The sequence below is a fragment of the Amphiura filiformis genome, chromosome 8 (assembly GCF_039555335.1).
Source record: "Amphiura filiformis chromosome 8, Afil_fr2py, whole genome shotgun sequence".
Classification (NCBI taxonomy): Eukaryota; Metazoa; Echinodermata; class Ophiuroidea; order Amphilepidida; family Amphiuridae; genus Amphiura; species Amphiura filiformis.
Window position 1 is genome coordinate 52,476,580 of NC_092635.1, and position 15,576 is coordinate 52,492,155.

General features: G+C 35.6%; 1 protein-coding gene across 2 annotated transcripts; it reads right to left on the minus strand.

Annotated features, from left to right (window-relative positions):
- Nucleotides 1-220: 220 nt before the first annotated feature.
- LOC140159201 (tetraspanin-5-like) lies at nucleotides 221-15,040 on the minus strand. Of its 2 annotated transcripts, none has more exons than XM_072182593.1 (4): nucleotides 14,944-15,040; nucleotides 8,971-9,534; nucleotides 5,770-5,860; nucleotides 221-4,923 (listed from the first exon to the last, which is right to left on the minus strand). In XM_072182593.1, the coding sequence occupies exons 1-4, from the start codon at nucleotides 14,948-14,950 to the stop codon at nucleotides 4,623-4,625; spliced, it is 963 nt and encodes a 320-aa protein (XP_072038694.1). In that variant the 5' UTR covers nucleotides 14,951-15,040; the 3' UTR covers nucleotides 221-4,622. The 2 variants fall into 2 exon arrangements, with proteins under 2 accessions (XP_072038694.1, XP_072038693.1); XM_072182592.1 differs by lacking the exon at nucleotides 14,944-15,040 and adding an exon at nucleotides 10,364-10,580.
- Between the last annotated feature and the right edge of the window lie 536 nt (nucleotides 15,041-15,576).

The following is a 15,576-nucleotide window of genomic DNA, read 5'->3' on the forward strand; positions in this document are numbered from 1 at the left end:
TGGTGTTCTTTGTTTCACATACACCTGTTCAAGAAGTAGTATGCCTGTATATCATTTGAGAATCGAGGCACAATTGACCATTCACGCAGGACATACTACTGGCTTGTACAGGTGCGCGGCCTGTTTTGAAACTACCAACTTGCGAATTTACGCTCATTTCTTGGTAGCAGGATGAAAAGTTGGTGAATATTTCAGATTAAAACGCACAAAAACGCATCCATTAAATGATTTTACGAAACTTTTATTCAACAGAAGAGGTACTCTGGCACAGTGTGATGCCTTTCGAGCCCAACGTATTCTTAATTTTCCGTGTAGATTGATAGATGCCAAAAGAGTCCCCGTTTTCCTAGCCACCCCCCCCCCTCCCAAAAAAAGAGGTGGCAACGCAGCGACGAAAACAAAATAAAGAAGCACAGCCTATAACTTTTTAGCAAAATGTTTGAAAGACATCTTTTTTTTGCCAAAAGATAACAGAAAAATAAGTCACTCCAAACAATCACAGGAAAAGTAGGCCTATGTCATAATATGCAGGTAATAATAAGTTATGTCAATATCATAGATAATTAGAATGAAAGTTCATCTGTGTCGGTAGTAAACATAGTTTAGTGGTTTGAGCCTTTGATCACAGCACAAAACTTTGCGTATCTGGAATTGTCAGTCGACCCCTCTAATTTGGGTTGCCAGTCTGCTGATTAAAGTCGAAGTGTCGACTGAAAATTCCAGGTACACAAAATTGTGTGTTGTGATCAAAGGTTTAAACCACTAAAATATCATAGATAATTATAATAGTCTGCTAGGCCCTATACACTTTATCCTATAAATTCAACAATTAACAATAATTTGGAGGTAAGCGTAGGAAGCGATTGGTCTAATCCATTGAATTCACGCTCCTCCAGTACAGGGGGAGTAAGAACTTTAAAAGGAATTAGCACATTAACAGACTCTATTCAAAACTCATCCTGCCTCAGTAAAAAATTCAGGTACAATCTTTTAAGAGGGTGTATGAAATTCAAACGGTCTAATGTGTTCATTCCATTTGAAATTCATACGATATTTAAAAAAAATCTTCTACGAGGGAGTGTGGAATTTAAATGGATTAGCTTATTACTTGTCCAAAGGCACCAACGTGCTTAGCGTATAAACATTCTCTTAATTGCAATACATATCTTACAAAGGTTGAACATGATACAAGTTCAACATGTTAGAAAAATACTTTGAATAAACCGTTTTGGCAAAAATATTTACAATGGTATATATTTGCATAGAATATACTTGATTTCCTTAAGGGGTGGGGTATAAGCGTTTGGACAGTATTTTTTGTGGGACATGAGAGCACATCAGGCATATCGAATTGCATTTACGAAGAATGTCCTTCTGATATCAAATAATTTTGATTTTTTTTTAATTCGCGATATAATTTTATGGCAAATTATTAAAAATTGATATTTTTTATATTAACAGTCCTCGAAGTAAACTTTATTAATCTAACGATGTGTACTTAGAGTGTATGTAGTTTGGATGAAAAGCCGATGATCAATTGAAAATTTTGATTTTTTTTCCCAAACACCAAAGAAATTAGGTCTTTTTGGGAAAAAATGTAAATCTTCAATAATTATGAAATTACTTACAATTTAAGTACATATCATTAGAGTTATAAAGTTTGTTTCGAGGACTGTTATATATCAAAAAAATTAAAAACTATTCAACTAAATTATTTGATATCAGAAGGACATTCTTCGTATTCAGAATGCAATTCGATGTGTCCGAAGTGCTCTCATGTCCCACAAAAATACTGTCCAAACGCTCATACCAGAGCCCTTAAGACATTCGGATACATTTTGATATACATAAATAATATCTTTAAAATAGGCATATGATTTGGAGCAGTATACAACAATTTATTTGGAATCAAATGGATTCTATAAGGGGTGATGCAATAATTATGTGTACCCCGGGGTGGTGAATTATAGGGGAGGAGCAGAGGATTTTGGCAAGCCCAAGGGTTGGGGGCAAGCAATTTTTGGCAGACCATTTTGAGAATTCACCATCCGGGTGTTTACATAATTATTGCACCACCCCTAAATGCATATCATTTTAGGATCGAGGATAGCAAATGAAATAAATAGAAACAACACACTTGGCACAATTGATTCAACAATCACATCACTCAATCACCTATACACACATACACCGTAAAAACTCGATAGTTAGCATATGTGCTTACAATCGAGTGCTTATAAAACATGCAAACATGAGAGCCCCATCAACAAAAGTGTCAAGTGTTTTGAGCAAATCATCGATACACATAGTTATATACGAACAAGTAAACCTGCAAATGTGTGTCTGAACCCCATTAGCTCAGTTGGTAAAGCGCTGGACTTTGGTACAATTTCATGTTTTGAATAGCGCTCGATAGTAAGCACATAACTATCGAGTTTTTACGGTATGATACAAAAGTCTAGATAGAGAGTGCATCAGAGAGTTTTCGGTACACGTTGCGTCCGTGGTTATTTTTAAAGGTCAGGTCTATTGCAAAAACAAGTTTATATCTAATCGAAGAGAATAATTATTACATTACAAGTTGACACTTGTTGCAATTTTTTATGCGTATTTCTCCTGAAAAAGGAGAAATTGTGTGGGTAAAGTTCAGCCTCGTACGTGTTCTTCCCCCGTTTGAAGCGTACGTGTTCTTCCCCGTTTGGCTGATGACGTAGGTAAATGAAGCGGACACTATATCATGCTCTCATTTACTTGTGTGACAAGTTTGACATCAGCAACAATAAGTTGTACTATTATTTACCATAACAATGCTGCATTACAATATGCAGACTATTGTTCTCATTTCGGAAACAAAGTCCACACAGTATTGTTACTAGTATTGTTACTATGCGTTTGCTTTGTAATATTTCATCCCACTGATATCGCACAGGGAAATCAGATACATGAGTTTGTGGACGTTTATATGCTAGTCTCAGATGATCACGATGAAATTCTAAGCTCAAATTATTTATTTTTTAGGCCTAATATTTCACATGATATTGATATACATATGAATTGTAATATCACAATTTACTAATATAAAATAGAAGCGGCTGATTTTATCCATATGTTTAAAAACCATTAAATTTGTAATACTTAATTTTGAGGGTTTTTTCTGTGAACAACAACAGTATACGTTCTGTCCATTGAGAGCGTTTATGGTCCCTTTTCTCAAAGCGGGCACATCTCATTTCTAGACGTCACCTTTTTTCTAGGCCAAATATGTCTCGTTCGAAGGAACTCACCGCTTAAGTTGGTTTTTGCGGAATATCAATTTTAAACGTCTTATTTTCTCAAAAAAGGAGTCATTTTCATTAGCTTGCCAATGATATGATGTTGTTTTTGCAATAGACCTGCCCTTTAAGGTTTCCTGATTTTGGGGTCCAGAAGTACCTCTTATACAATCTAAAGTTAAATGTTAACAATCCTATCAACACATCTGGGGGAACAGTTTAACACTTTCTTTTTCAAACTTAAGCCCTACACTTTATTAACAAAAAATATTTTGAAGTGAATTTTATTGAAGAAGAGCAGATGAAATTAGTCTATGATACTGCATATTAAAAAACATGTTGCCTAATTGGTCTTATAATAGTGAAGTGAGTGAGGTTTAATACCCATGAGCACTACGTGTACCAAAATATCCCTGTGTCAGATATCCACATTATTATCGTTGTGGTGTTATCAAAGTGACGAATAGCAGATCCCCTGTATATTAACTATCGATGAGGGCGCCGTTATCGATTTTACGGCGCGTATCTGCATACTGCTTGGCGCCTCGTGAAATGCACTTCATTGATATATACAGGAACATTCTATAACCTGGTATTCGTCATAAGTATACACGATGGAACTTCCGTCCATATCTGAGTTAACAAATTAATGAAAGCCCTCTGATTTTATGTCATCGGCATTATATATTATATTATAATTAACCTATACACATAAAAATAAAATTTCATGATATCCATGACATAATTTGATACAGTCTTATCCAATCAGGCCAAAGGAGTCAATTTTTGAAAATTGAGTTATAATCATCAATCATCGACTTGCCTTGTAATTTGCACACTATTACTGAAATTATTACTTCCGTACCATACTTGTTTGCCAAGTTAATGAAATGCCCATTTAAAAAAAAAGTATTTTCTGTTTTTTGTTCCCTAACTTTGCCTTTATCTCAATTTCAAAATTGCCACCTTTGGCCTGATTGGATCAGGTCACGTCACATATGTGACCTGCTACCACGAAAGGAGCAAAAAGTCGCAAGTTGGTAGTTTCGAGACGCCCCGACTACTACGTTGGTGTTCCTTGTTTCACACGCACCTGTTCAATCCAGTAGTACGTCTATTATGTCCCTTGTGAATGGGCGCACAACGGGCCATTCACGAAGGACATCTAAGCCGGGTAAAAATTAAAAACGGCGCCTTCTCCTAATGACCACTGGCTTGTACAGGTGCGCGACAAACAAAGAACGTCAATTAACGCAGTCTGCCAGGATGTCTAGTCTCGAAACTATACCAACTTGCGACTTTACGCTCATTTCGCATGAAGCATGTCACATAATACAGTTTGATGTTATGTTACCAATAAGATTTAACGGTTTCAATATCTGCAATCAATGATTTTGCCAAGCATATTGTAACGCATTGAAGTATGATAAGGACGCCACCAACACATCCTAAGACGATGGCGTATTCAATAAACCAATATTGGAGGGCTTCCACACAGCCTTGTGTATGGATGTAATCCCGCCATAATTCTTGATCCAGAGCTAAGACACCGTAGCCACATTGGTAGTTTTCTATACCTTCATCTGGTTTACAACAGGAAAACGGTACACTGCATTGTGTCTTTGTGGCGATTGAATCGCACGCAAAATATCTGAAATGGAAAATAGAAATGGAAAAAAGTAGGATGACTTAGAATCATCATTCTTACTACAGGCCCTTCGCTCTTTTGTGACCTTTGTGTTTGGTGGTATTTATTATTTCTATTATTAAAATTATCATTTGACCTGAATGACCCATTTTAGTGTTCAGACACTCAGTTGCTCTCTCAAGTTGCTCTCTCAAGATGCCCAATGAAGGGTTTATGAACAGCGAACTGGTTGCGAGGTCTTTGAATGTATTTTGCTGCATCTGGTCCACAAATTATTAGAATACAGAAATAGAATCATCCGTTCTTTCTCTATAAGCATCTATTAAATTAAATTAAATACCTTAACCACTGCATTAGTGGTTCGAGACCAATTTCAAAATCAATCATATCCAAATAAAGACAACCGGGGGGACATCTTGGTTTTGTTCTGAATTTTGGAAAATTATATTTTCGGCTCGTGTACAAACAAAATAAGAATAAGAATATATCCTCTGAAAGTCCATTTTACGTTAAAATTGGCAGACCAATATCTTTAAAACTACTCATTGAACCTCGACAGAACTTGGCACTGAGAAAGAATAATGTATTTGTGAAAAGAACATTTCGTCGAACCTCAGAGGCTCAATGGGTTAAGTTTTCAAATTTATATCGGCAATTTGTGCAATTTTGCAATATTCAAAACCGAATTAAAAAGACTAGTTTGCGTATGAAGTCCTGTCAACAAGACCGAAAATACCGTACTGCGCAATTAAGCAACCAATCACGCTGCGCCTTTGTCTTGACGTTAGACGCAAACTAGTCTTTTTAATTTTGTCTTTGATTATAATATACTGTTATTATTTGACCTACATGTTAGCTAGCCAGTCGTCAGGAGAGACACTGCCGCAACATTTCAATCCTTCCTGCATTCCATCTACGATAAACTGCGTATCTGGATCATCTGAAATCAAAGTAGTTTCAAAGAATGCAAATAATATAAACTGAGCTCAAAAAGAAACTTATAATTTTTTACAACTTGTGAATCACAAGGTCATATCTTAAAATACTGTCAATCAAAATGAACCAAAATTACACACAGGATTACCTTAATACTCTACTCAAAACACATGTCAGTAACCAAGCAGTTGTTCAACTGACACAACAGCAAAATGCACTGTCATGGGACAGCTTCCATAACTTCCTTCGCTTTCACAGCCCAACATTTGGCACCAGGACAAAAAAATCTGTGAGAATGCACACAAGATCCTTGCACAGATGATAAAACGGTGCTGCTTTCTGCTTTTCATACACTTTTTTCATGAAACAGGGCTGGGCTGTGAACGTCAGTCCCATGTCAGTGCATTTTGCTGTTGTGTCAGTTGGATAACTGCTTGGTTACTGACATGTGTTAAGAGTGGAGTATTGAAGTAAATATGTGTGTAATTTTGGTTCAATTTGATGGACAGGATTTCAAGATATGACCTTGTGAAAAATTATAAGTTTCTTTTTAAGCTCAGTTTATATATATTTTTGTATATTTCACGATTCGCACATATTTCTTAAACAAAGGGCCTTAGCAAAGGTCAAATTAGAGAATAAAGGTATTGTTTTTAGCCCTGGGTGCATCTATCGTCTCATATAACACGGGCGACATCATTATTTTAAGTAAAACAACGAGGCGAAGCCGAGTTGTTTTACATAAAAAATAATGATGTCGCCCGTGTTATATGAGACGATAGATGCACGACAGCAACTAAAACAATACCTTTATTCTCATTCGTAAACACTTCAATTCAAATAAAAATATCATACAAATTTTAATCAAATTAAATCTACATTTTGCAAGGAATTACCTAGGGCTTAAAATCGATCAGTCTCGTTGTTGCTGTGCGCCTCCGATTGGTCCAAATAGCGAGTACCCGTATCGCGTTGACGCACACGCGCTGACCCGTGTGATATCGTGTCATATCACACGGGTAAAGCTGGGTAAGAACCAATAAGATTGCAGGAACGTTCTCAAGTGTTTAAGAATCGTCGATATATCTGGAAGTATGTCTACCCAGCATTTTTATACGCCGGCTGTTAGTGGCTGTTATTGAAGATTGGATTTGGAGATTTCTACAGCCGGAAGAGATGTGTCGTATGGTTAAATAAGAAATATCCTTAAATTTAGGAATAAAAGAGTCGGAGGACTTGATGCTCTGTGCGTTAACGCTATCCACTCCAGATTTGTTCCTGTCGTAGTAAACGCTCAAACTAACACGCTCAAAGAAACCGCCAAACGGCTCCATGTAATTATCTGACCATCCATTGGGCTATTCCAGTTGAAATCCACACTACCCCTGTGGAAGATTTTGGCAATATCTTCCACAAAGGGAGCATGTTTTATAAACGTCATTGGTCAGGGTAAATCATTTTGAAACCCATACTCCCCCTGTATTATGGCTTTATCTATATCTTCCACAACTGGAGTGAGTATTTTAAATGGAAGTTATCCAATTGTCTATTCTATTTGAAATTCATACTTTGTGGAAAAATTAAGCTAAATCTTCCACAGGGGTAGTGTGGATTATAATGGAATAGTCCATTGTGTTCGAATTTAATAGCAAATGAAATTAAACCCTTACCCGGGGGTAGGTTAGGCCGTCAAACTTTGAGTGTAGTGGCCTGGGAGGTTGTTGAGGCCCAAGGACATTTTTTCGTACATAGTGCAAAATGAAACCGTTTTTATTTTATTCCGTTTATGATTTCCGTTTTCGTCACATTTTGACTGAAATGACTAAATATCTGCAATTTTCGAGGTTTTGGTCGATTATGACGTCAGTGTGGAGATGTTTGTACTTGTTTTGATATCAATGGAAAGAGAAGACCAATACCTATCCATATGGTACCTATCCATATGGTACCATAGACAAATCGTTCACGAAATCATCAATTTTTTAATTTATTTATATTTATTTATTAGATCTTATTTTGCCTGGGGAAACCCAATCAGTGTGAACACTGTTTTTCATGGGTGCCCAGGGGTCAAACAAAATACATCAAAATGGTTAACAATTTACAAGAATAATAAATATTATATATTAAAATACATTCAAAATTACAAACTCTGGAACTAAAAGACACTTAGGTACAGATAGCAAATATATATTAAAAATATAAAAATAGCATTAAGATACAATTCTTTTAAAAGTTCCAAGCTTGGCTGGAAGTGGTGCTTTAGCAGCAGTTGGAAGGTTGTTGAATCCTAAAGCCCCCTATAACTAAATTTTCTACTGTCCGATGTGTTGCGACAGAGAGATAGGACCAAATTTCCCTGAGAACCAGCTCTTGTCCTGTAGCTATGAATGTCAGAAACAGTATTAAAAATATTGCACAGATTTGTGGGTAGACTGCCAGTAAGACTTTTGTAAACCATAATATTAAGGTGTTTCAAACGACGATCACAAAGTTTTTCCCAGCTCAGTCTTCCTAATAAGACATCAGTTGGAAAACGACGTGGAAGACCGAGAATAACTTTACCAGCAGTATTTTAAAGTACTTTCAATTTAGACAAAAGAGTATTGTTGGCATTACCCCATACTACATCGCAATAATCAAAGTGTGGAATAATTAAAGATTTGTACAACATGACAAGTGTTTTTGTTGGCAATACATTACGTACCCTTCTTATAAGACCAATACGCTTGTTGAAAGAGTAATTGAAGAGTATGTTTATATTTTTCATAAGCACTCATAAGGAATTGGTTGAATTTGAACATATTGTTATTTCTATATTGTGTAGATCTCGTAATAGAGGTTATCCGTGTTCTATAAGCTGCATATCCTACCAGCGACTCCTATACCTTGTTTAGGACTTTCAAAAGAAGAACCTACATGTGCAACCATGACTATTTCAAAATAGCCCGCCAAAGTCATGCAGGTAACTCCGAGGTCGTGCATTGAATTAGTTTGAATGAGGAATACTACGGGAACCAGTGCCCCGGGACCAGTGCCTTTTGTTAGAAGTCACGCATGAGTAAAGTGGATAACCTCTATTCTTGTTTGAACCAATTTTCGTATAAAACTTACCGAAATAAGAATCGATGTATCTAAACATCCATACTTCCAAAATTTCCAGCAATTTATCGGAATAGATATACCCAAGAACACCTATGACAATTTCTCCAATAAATATCAAAATCAGAGAGTATGTAAAGAACTTAAGGATGCATGTGTTTTCCCTTAATGCCCCGATGCAGCCACAGAAAGCCAATGAAAATATGATCCCTCCGATGATGATGAAACCAATCATTGGATCCAGAGAAAAGCCAGCATCTTTTGCCAGTTCGTTGACAGTACTAAGGCTTTTGGTTACTAGTCCCCATATTCCAAAACCAAGAATGAAAGCGCCGATAAGCCAGAATGCTAAATTAAGGAAGAATATCGTGTATTTCACACAAAAACTGATTTCTACTCCTGGTGGTGCTCCTCTTGGTCGCCGGTTGCGAGGGATGACTTTCACTTTAGGTTGTTGCGGCGGAGGCTGATGTGGGTGGTGTTGTGGGTTATACGGGGGCGGTTTGCCTTGCGGAGGGCGTTGCTGTGGCTGATTTGATTGAGGTTGGACTGGTGCCATGCCGTGATTGTCGTATCCTGTAAATTGAAAGAAAGGAACGAATTGTAGTAATCTCAGTTTACTGAGTTTAGGGCTAATCATTATTATATTTACATGATATAAAACAGTTAATTATCAATCATTATTCACAAAACAAGATTAAAACAAAAGCAGTAGCCTACGCATTTGACCTTTCTTACAAACAAAATAGGGAAAGTACTTTTGAAAGCGAAACCAATAGTCCTAGTTATATCTACTAACACAGCCATCGCTCTAACATACTCCCGGTCATCCCCCCGTCTGAATCAGCAGAAAATATATTTATGTTATGTAACCCTATTTCGTCAGCTTTCTGTTATTTATTTTTCTGTAACATCAACTTTTATTTTTTTTTAAATTGCCACCTATCAATTCTTAAATTATGTTAAAATCCTGTTTACCTTCGAATTGCACAATCAAATTATGCACTGAGATTTTGATGCGGCTAATTTATGTACAAGCCCCACAGGGGGTGTACATCAGACGCATCAACATCTCAGTATAAATGTTTGCTATTTTTACACCAAAATTGTCATTATAAATGTTGGAAAATGCGAGAAAATATTATAGTAATTTATATCAACCCGAAAGGAAAATGAATCAATCTTACGCGGCGCGAACGCGTTCCAACACAGCGTGTAGTACGCTGAGTGCGCGCTAGTGCAATTATACACAATCAATAGCACTCCGTGCATTTTGCAACGTTTGCTCTGATTGATTTATTGATTTATTCTCACTATCTAAGAGTGTACGAGTGTGCAAATGTAATTTATCATAACCATTTACTGAATTTTACGTGTATTATACATGTTTGTATACCACAAATACCTCCATCTTGTCTCTGTTGACTTCGTCGACGACCACGTCGGTCAATAGTCCGAAATAACAACGAGTTGTATCGGCAAACTTCAGGATCGACAAAATCCGGATTATACGGGTATTGATTATCCAAATCCATCTTTGATGCCTTTAATCCCAAATAAATGTGACTAGAAATGGTATACAGCTACGAGTTGCACGTTTGTTATTCACTTCCTAGGTTTAGCTCATTGTACATGGTCATTGTGGTGGTGTTGGTTTTATCAATAAAAAAAGTTATGTTTGTCACATTTTTGACTGAAACAAACAGTTTGGATAGTAATTTTTTTGTTTTTTTTTGTTTTTTGTTTTTTGCGCAATTCCGTAAGTACTATAATTTGATTTATTATGTCATCAGATTATATAGCGCATAATTATTTCATTAAGCAAAAGCATATTTTATTCTATTTGCACGGAGTTCCTTATGCTCGGGTATTAAGAATTAAAGATTGATCAACTCTGGCTTATTCACCTAAGAAGTGACGTAATAAGAGGATTAACTACCATAGCAATAGGTGAATACAGTTTTTGAATATATCGCTATATCGTTCACGCGGTATCTATAGATTAAATCATAAATGTCAAAGAACAGGGATAAAGACCTGGATCGTAATTCTACAGAATATTCATAATGCTGATCACTCGCACTTGTAAGATTAGTATCTTTGAGAAGAGCGATATTGTATTCAATCTATGGTTGCAGACATACACAGTTGGTGAGTGCAACCTGCTTGTAGTGCAGGGCGATATATTCAAAACTTGTATTCATATATTGCTATAGTAGTTAATCCTCTTATTACGTCACTTCTACGGCGAATAGGTTTCAGTTGTTACATTCAGTAAATATTCTAAAATTGCAAATAAATGACACGTGTGGGGGAATAATATAGTTTGGGATTTGAGGATCTCTGAATGCCTCTTTAAACACCTTAAAATTAGCCTGTATCATAAACCGGATATTTTCAACACTGCCGATTTCCTTGGTTTAGGTAGACTTCTCCGTTGTGCATACTCTGAAAACTCCGATTTAATTAATTTGTGCACCATTGATAGATTTTCACATCTGATCTTTTTAGTCACCGTACTCCCTGTTTTTTGTTGGCTTCCGATTTTTAACTCGGGCTTTCGCGATTAATAAACTGGTAGATTCTAAAATCAGAAATGTTCAGTATTGAAAAGTGCCATTAATATGTTGTATTCAATATTATATCAAAGCCTATATACTTTACTGTTACTGTCACGAATATAATTATATAAACTAGTATTTTGATATGCAATAAATATCAGTATAATTTCGAGTTCACTGAATGATTAATAACATGTTTTTATTTATCAAAAATCAACTATGGCATAGTCTATGGTTTAGGAAAACTGCGTTAGTTTATGTTTTGCACTTCTTATTTCTGACATTCGATTGCTTACTGCGAGAGGACGCTGCATAGTATTAAGGCAGCTTAACAAAATAATGAGGACAACCCAGACAAAAGCACTATCCTTTTCAATGGCATGAGGATTTGGTCACGCTTACTGGTCTTGGTGTGTCGTGCCCATGGGTCACGTGCATACCGTATTTATAAAAACGTATTTATAAATATAGTCGAAGGTAGCTGTTTAGTGAGTTCTCGTAAATCAGAAACCGAGTTTCAAGATGTGCAGGAATTAGTTTAGGGGATCATTTGTTGTTATTATAAAGCATTATAAAGACAGCAAAGACAAAATTCACTCTCTCAAAACAAAAATTAATAAATTAATAAATTAGTAGTATTTTTATTTGTTTATTCATTAAATGATTAAATATAACAGTAAGATCGAAATTATTGTAATATGGCCACTGTGTATATTACGTGTTTGATCTCTCCCATATAGACCAGTTCTGCCACATCAAGGAAGTGGACAGTGTTAAAAACATCCGGTTAATTTCGGGTATGAAACCAAGTGATACAGACTATAGTAATGTTTAAAAGAGGGCGCTGAACGTAACCACTTTTTGGGATATAAATGGAACAACAGGAAGAGCGCTTAAAGGACAAGCCCCCCCCCGTGTAAGGCAGAGTTTTAAAAAAATTGAAAAATTAGGAGAGGAGAGGAGATCGCGGCCGTTCTAGCAACTATTGAATTTTATAAACGCTAGTGTGATAATAATAATAATAATAATGATGATGAAAACAGCTCCACGAAAGATTCCGTGTGGTCACTGATTTATAGATAGAAAATGAATCTACTATAATTATAAATTACTGTTGTACTGCACATTTGCGTGTAACATCGTTATATTGACATTTAAACACACTATGTTCCTGTGCTGTATTCGTATTATGCGGGCTTTGGATGTCGGATATTTTCGCATTATGCACTGCGTAATTTGACCTCTCCCCAGCAAACGCTGGAGGCGCATCGTAATATCAATCGGACGTATTTATTAAGATTTAAATATTGCTGGTCCTCCTTTAATGGACATTATTTTATGATCATTTGGGCATTTATGGGTATAAATATATATATATATTTCAAGCTGCTATACAACTCTATTAACATTATGACATTGATTGAAAGGGGCATTTTTTCATTTGAAGCCACAATGTACGATTTCCGTAAAATTTTAATTTTGGGTTTCTCTAGAAAAAACATTTTAAATAATGTTAGTAATTACTATTAGGAAGGGTTTTGATGAAAATAATAGGGACGAATTCGTTATCTATTGCTATCTATTTTGTTATCAACTAAGTAAATAGGTGAATTACAATAATTGGACTTTGGACTATTTATGACACAGATCCGTATTGCTCGTAGCATGTACATGTATGAACATAACAACATATTGTACTGCATCCATAATCCATGTATAGAGTTTAAATTATTACAGTAATATTATTAAGTTGTTTGTGCAGTTGAATATAAAATATGACGTAACAAAAGTGAGACTTTGATTAATTTAACAGAAAATTTTGGTTTGTAAAAAAGAAAGGGTATAATGATTGCCCAGAATGTGATTATTACACATTCATGACATTGGATGAAATAAATTGTAAAAATACCCGCTATCTTTATTAGTATTTAGTATGCTGGGCATACTATGTTTCCAGTCTAGTTTATATCAAATCATTTAATTATAAGACAGTGTAGTGTACGCCATTCGCCAATCCCTAACCTGGGTCATTATATCGTAAGTTTCAGCCCGGGTTTTCAGCCCCACATCATTCACACGACCCACCCTACCCTACGAAATGCACACACCACCGGGGATACACCCCTACATTACACACTCACCCCACCCCTACTCGTATACACATTATAACTGAAGCCACACACTCATTTGAATATTAATTGCCACTTCATGACATTTCACAAGAGTCTCAAGACAGGTGTTATGTCCAAAACGAGTCCCTTTTTAAAGAAAATCTCCGGCAATCACAACATTATGCCTCATATGTTAGAAAACTTTTATCGAGCACGAATCACGTGGTTTTATTTTAAACAAACTCATATAAACCATAAAAACGAATAAAAACAGCTGTGTCTCAACACGCGATATTCAAAATTCCCGGGCGACGAAATCATCTAGTGCAATGACGTCCTAGTAATATAATGGAGGTTGGCGACATATGAGCACAAAATTAACCATGACGTTGTTGCACTAGACAATTTCGGGCGGGAATTTTGAATATCGCGTGTTGAGAGACAATTGTTTTTATGGTCGTGCTTGATAATTATTTTTCTAACATATAAGACATAATGTCGTGATTGGCCATCATTGCCGGAGACTTCCTTTAACATGGTCTTATATGCATATTTACGTCCGTAGCCCTCTATTGAGTGTCCACTGTTATATCGAGTGTGTCCACAGCTTACGGAGGAAATCAACACACCTCTACATACAGGTATTTATAAAGTACTTTTAAATAATGTTAAAAAGCGCTGCACAAGAAATAAAACGGAGACTCTCTGATCGACAGCAAATGCCTTTAATATGAGCCCGTTTAAAAATAAACCCCATCAAATAAATTACCTTACCCTTCCAAATTTTGTCTCATATTTTATCTCATTTTGCGGATTGATATACATTATACCACACAAAGTTCACTATAACTTGACTTCTGCACCTAAAGGAATGCCAATATAAATAACACTATTCGATGGAAGTCCTTGCTTCATATATTAGAACATGCGACTTTCTTAGTAAAAGAGTAATGGTCTATATGCATTAATGAAACTATATCGTGAATAATACACGTATTTTGTTGCAAAGCCATCAGTACCAAACTGTAATCATTGATGTGAGTAGCGCAGCCTAGTAACGATTGATCATTTATTAATAAATATCGCTCTATCACACTAATTAACGAGGATGTGTTTTATCCATACTACCATTCCAACAAATTTGAACAATTATGATATTATACGTTGCATTGAAAATAAACAAATGTCTGCATGGCAACGTTTTCGTACATGTAACATCTAATTGTGAATTTGGGTACAAATGACTTAATAAATGCACAAAATATTCCAATTTAATATCACGTTTATAAAAATAAAGTTCATTCAAAACTCACCTCTCATTGGAAGCTGAAGAAAATGGTATAAACCGGTAAATACTGAAAAATACAAAAACGTGGGAAGCACAGGGTGGCGTTGTTCCTTATTTAAACAATTTTGACATGACAATCTTATCAAGTCACGAAATCAATGATTGTTGGTTGGTTATTATAATATCGGAATTACTATATGAAGGTAGATAGGTCAAGTCCAATGTACAATATTAATGCCAATTATTTCGATCGCTCGTACCTGAGCAGTGTTTCTACTTTATGAAATATCATTAATAAAACAGTTTCTTAATAATAGAGCCTTGCACACTTGCTTAAGAACACGGTTAAATATTGTTTTAGTATGTATCATAGAACGTCTCAAATTGATCATAAAAACTTTAAATTATATAATTATTTTGATTTTTAAATATTTTTGGGATATTGGTGTATATATATTGGTATAGAAACAATAATCCCTATTCAGCGCAACAGGTTGACATGGTTACCAAGCGGGCGTAGCTTATCACCAGTGATGATGTAATTTATTCCAGTTAATGTTTAACTAAACTCATATATATGGTCGAATCCAACGAAAAGTGTACACGGCATGTTCAGGGCCATAACTTAAAAGTATTAATTAGTACAGGAGCAGCAACC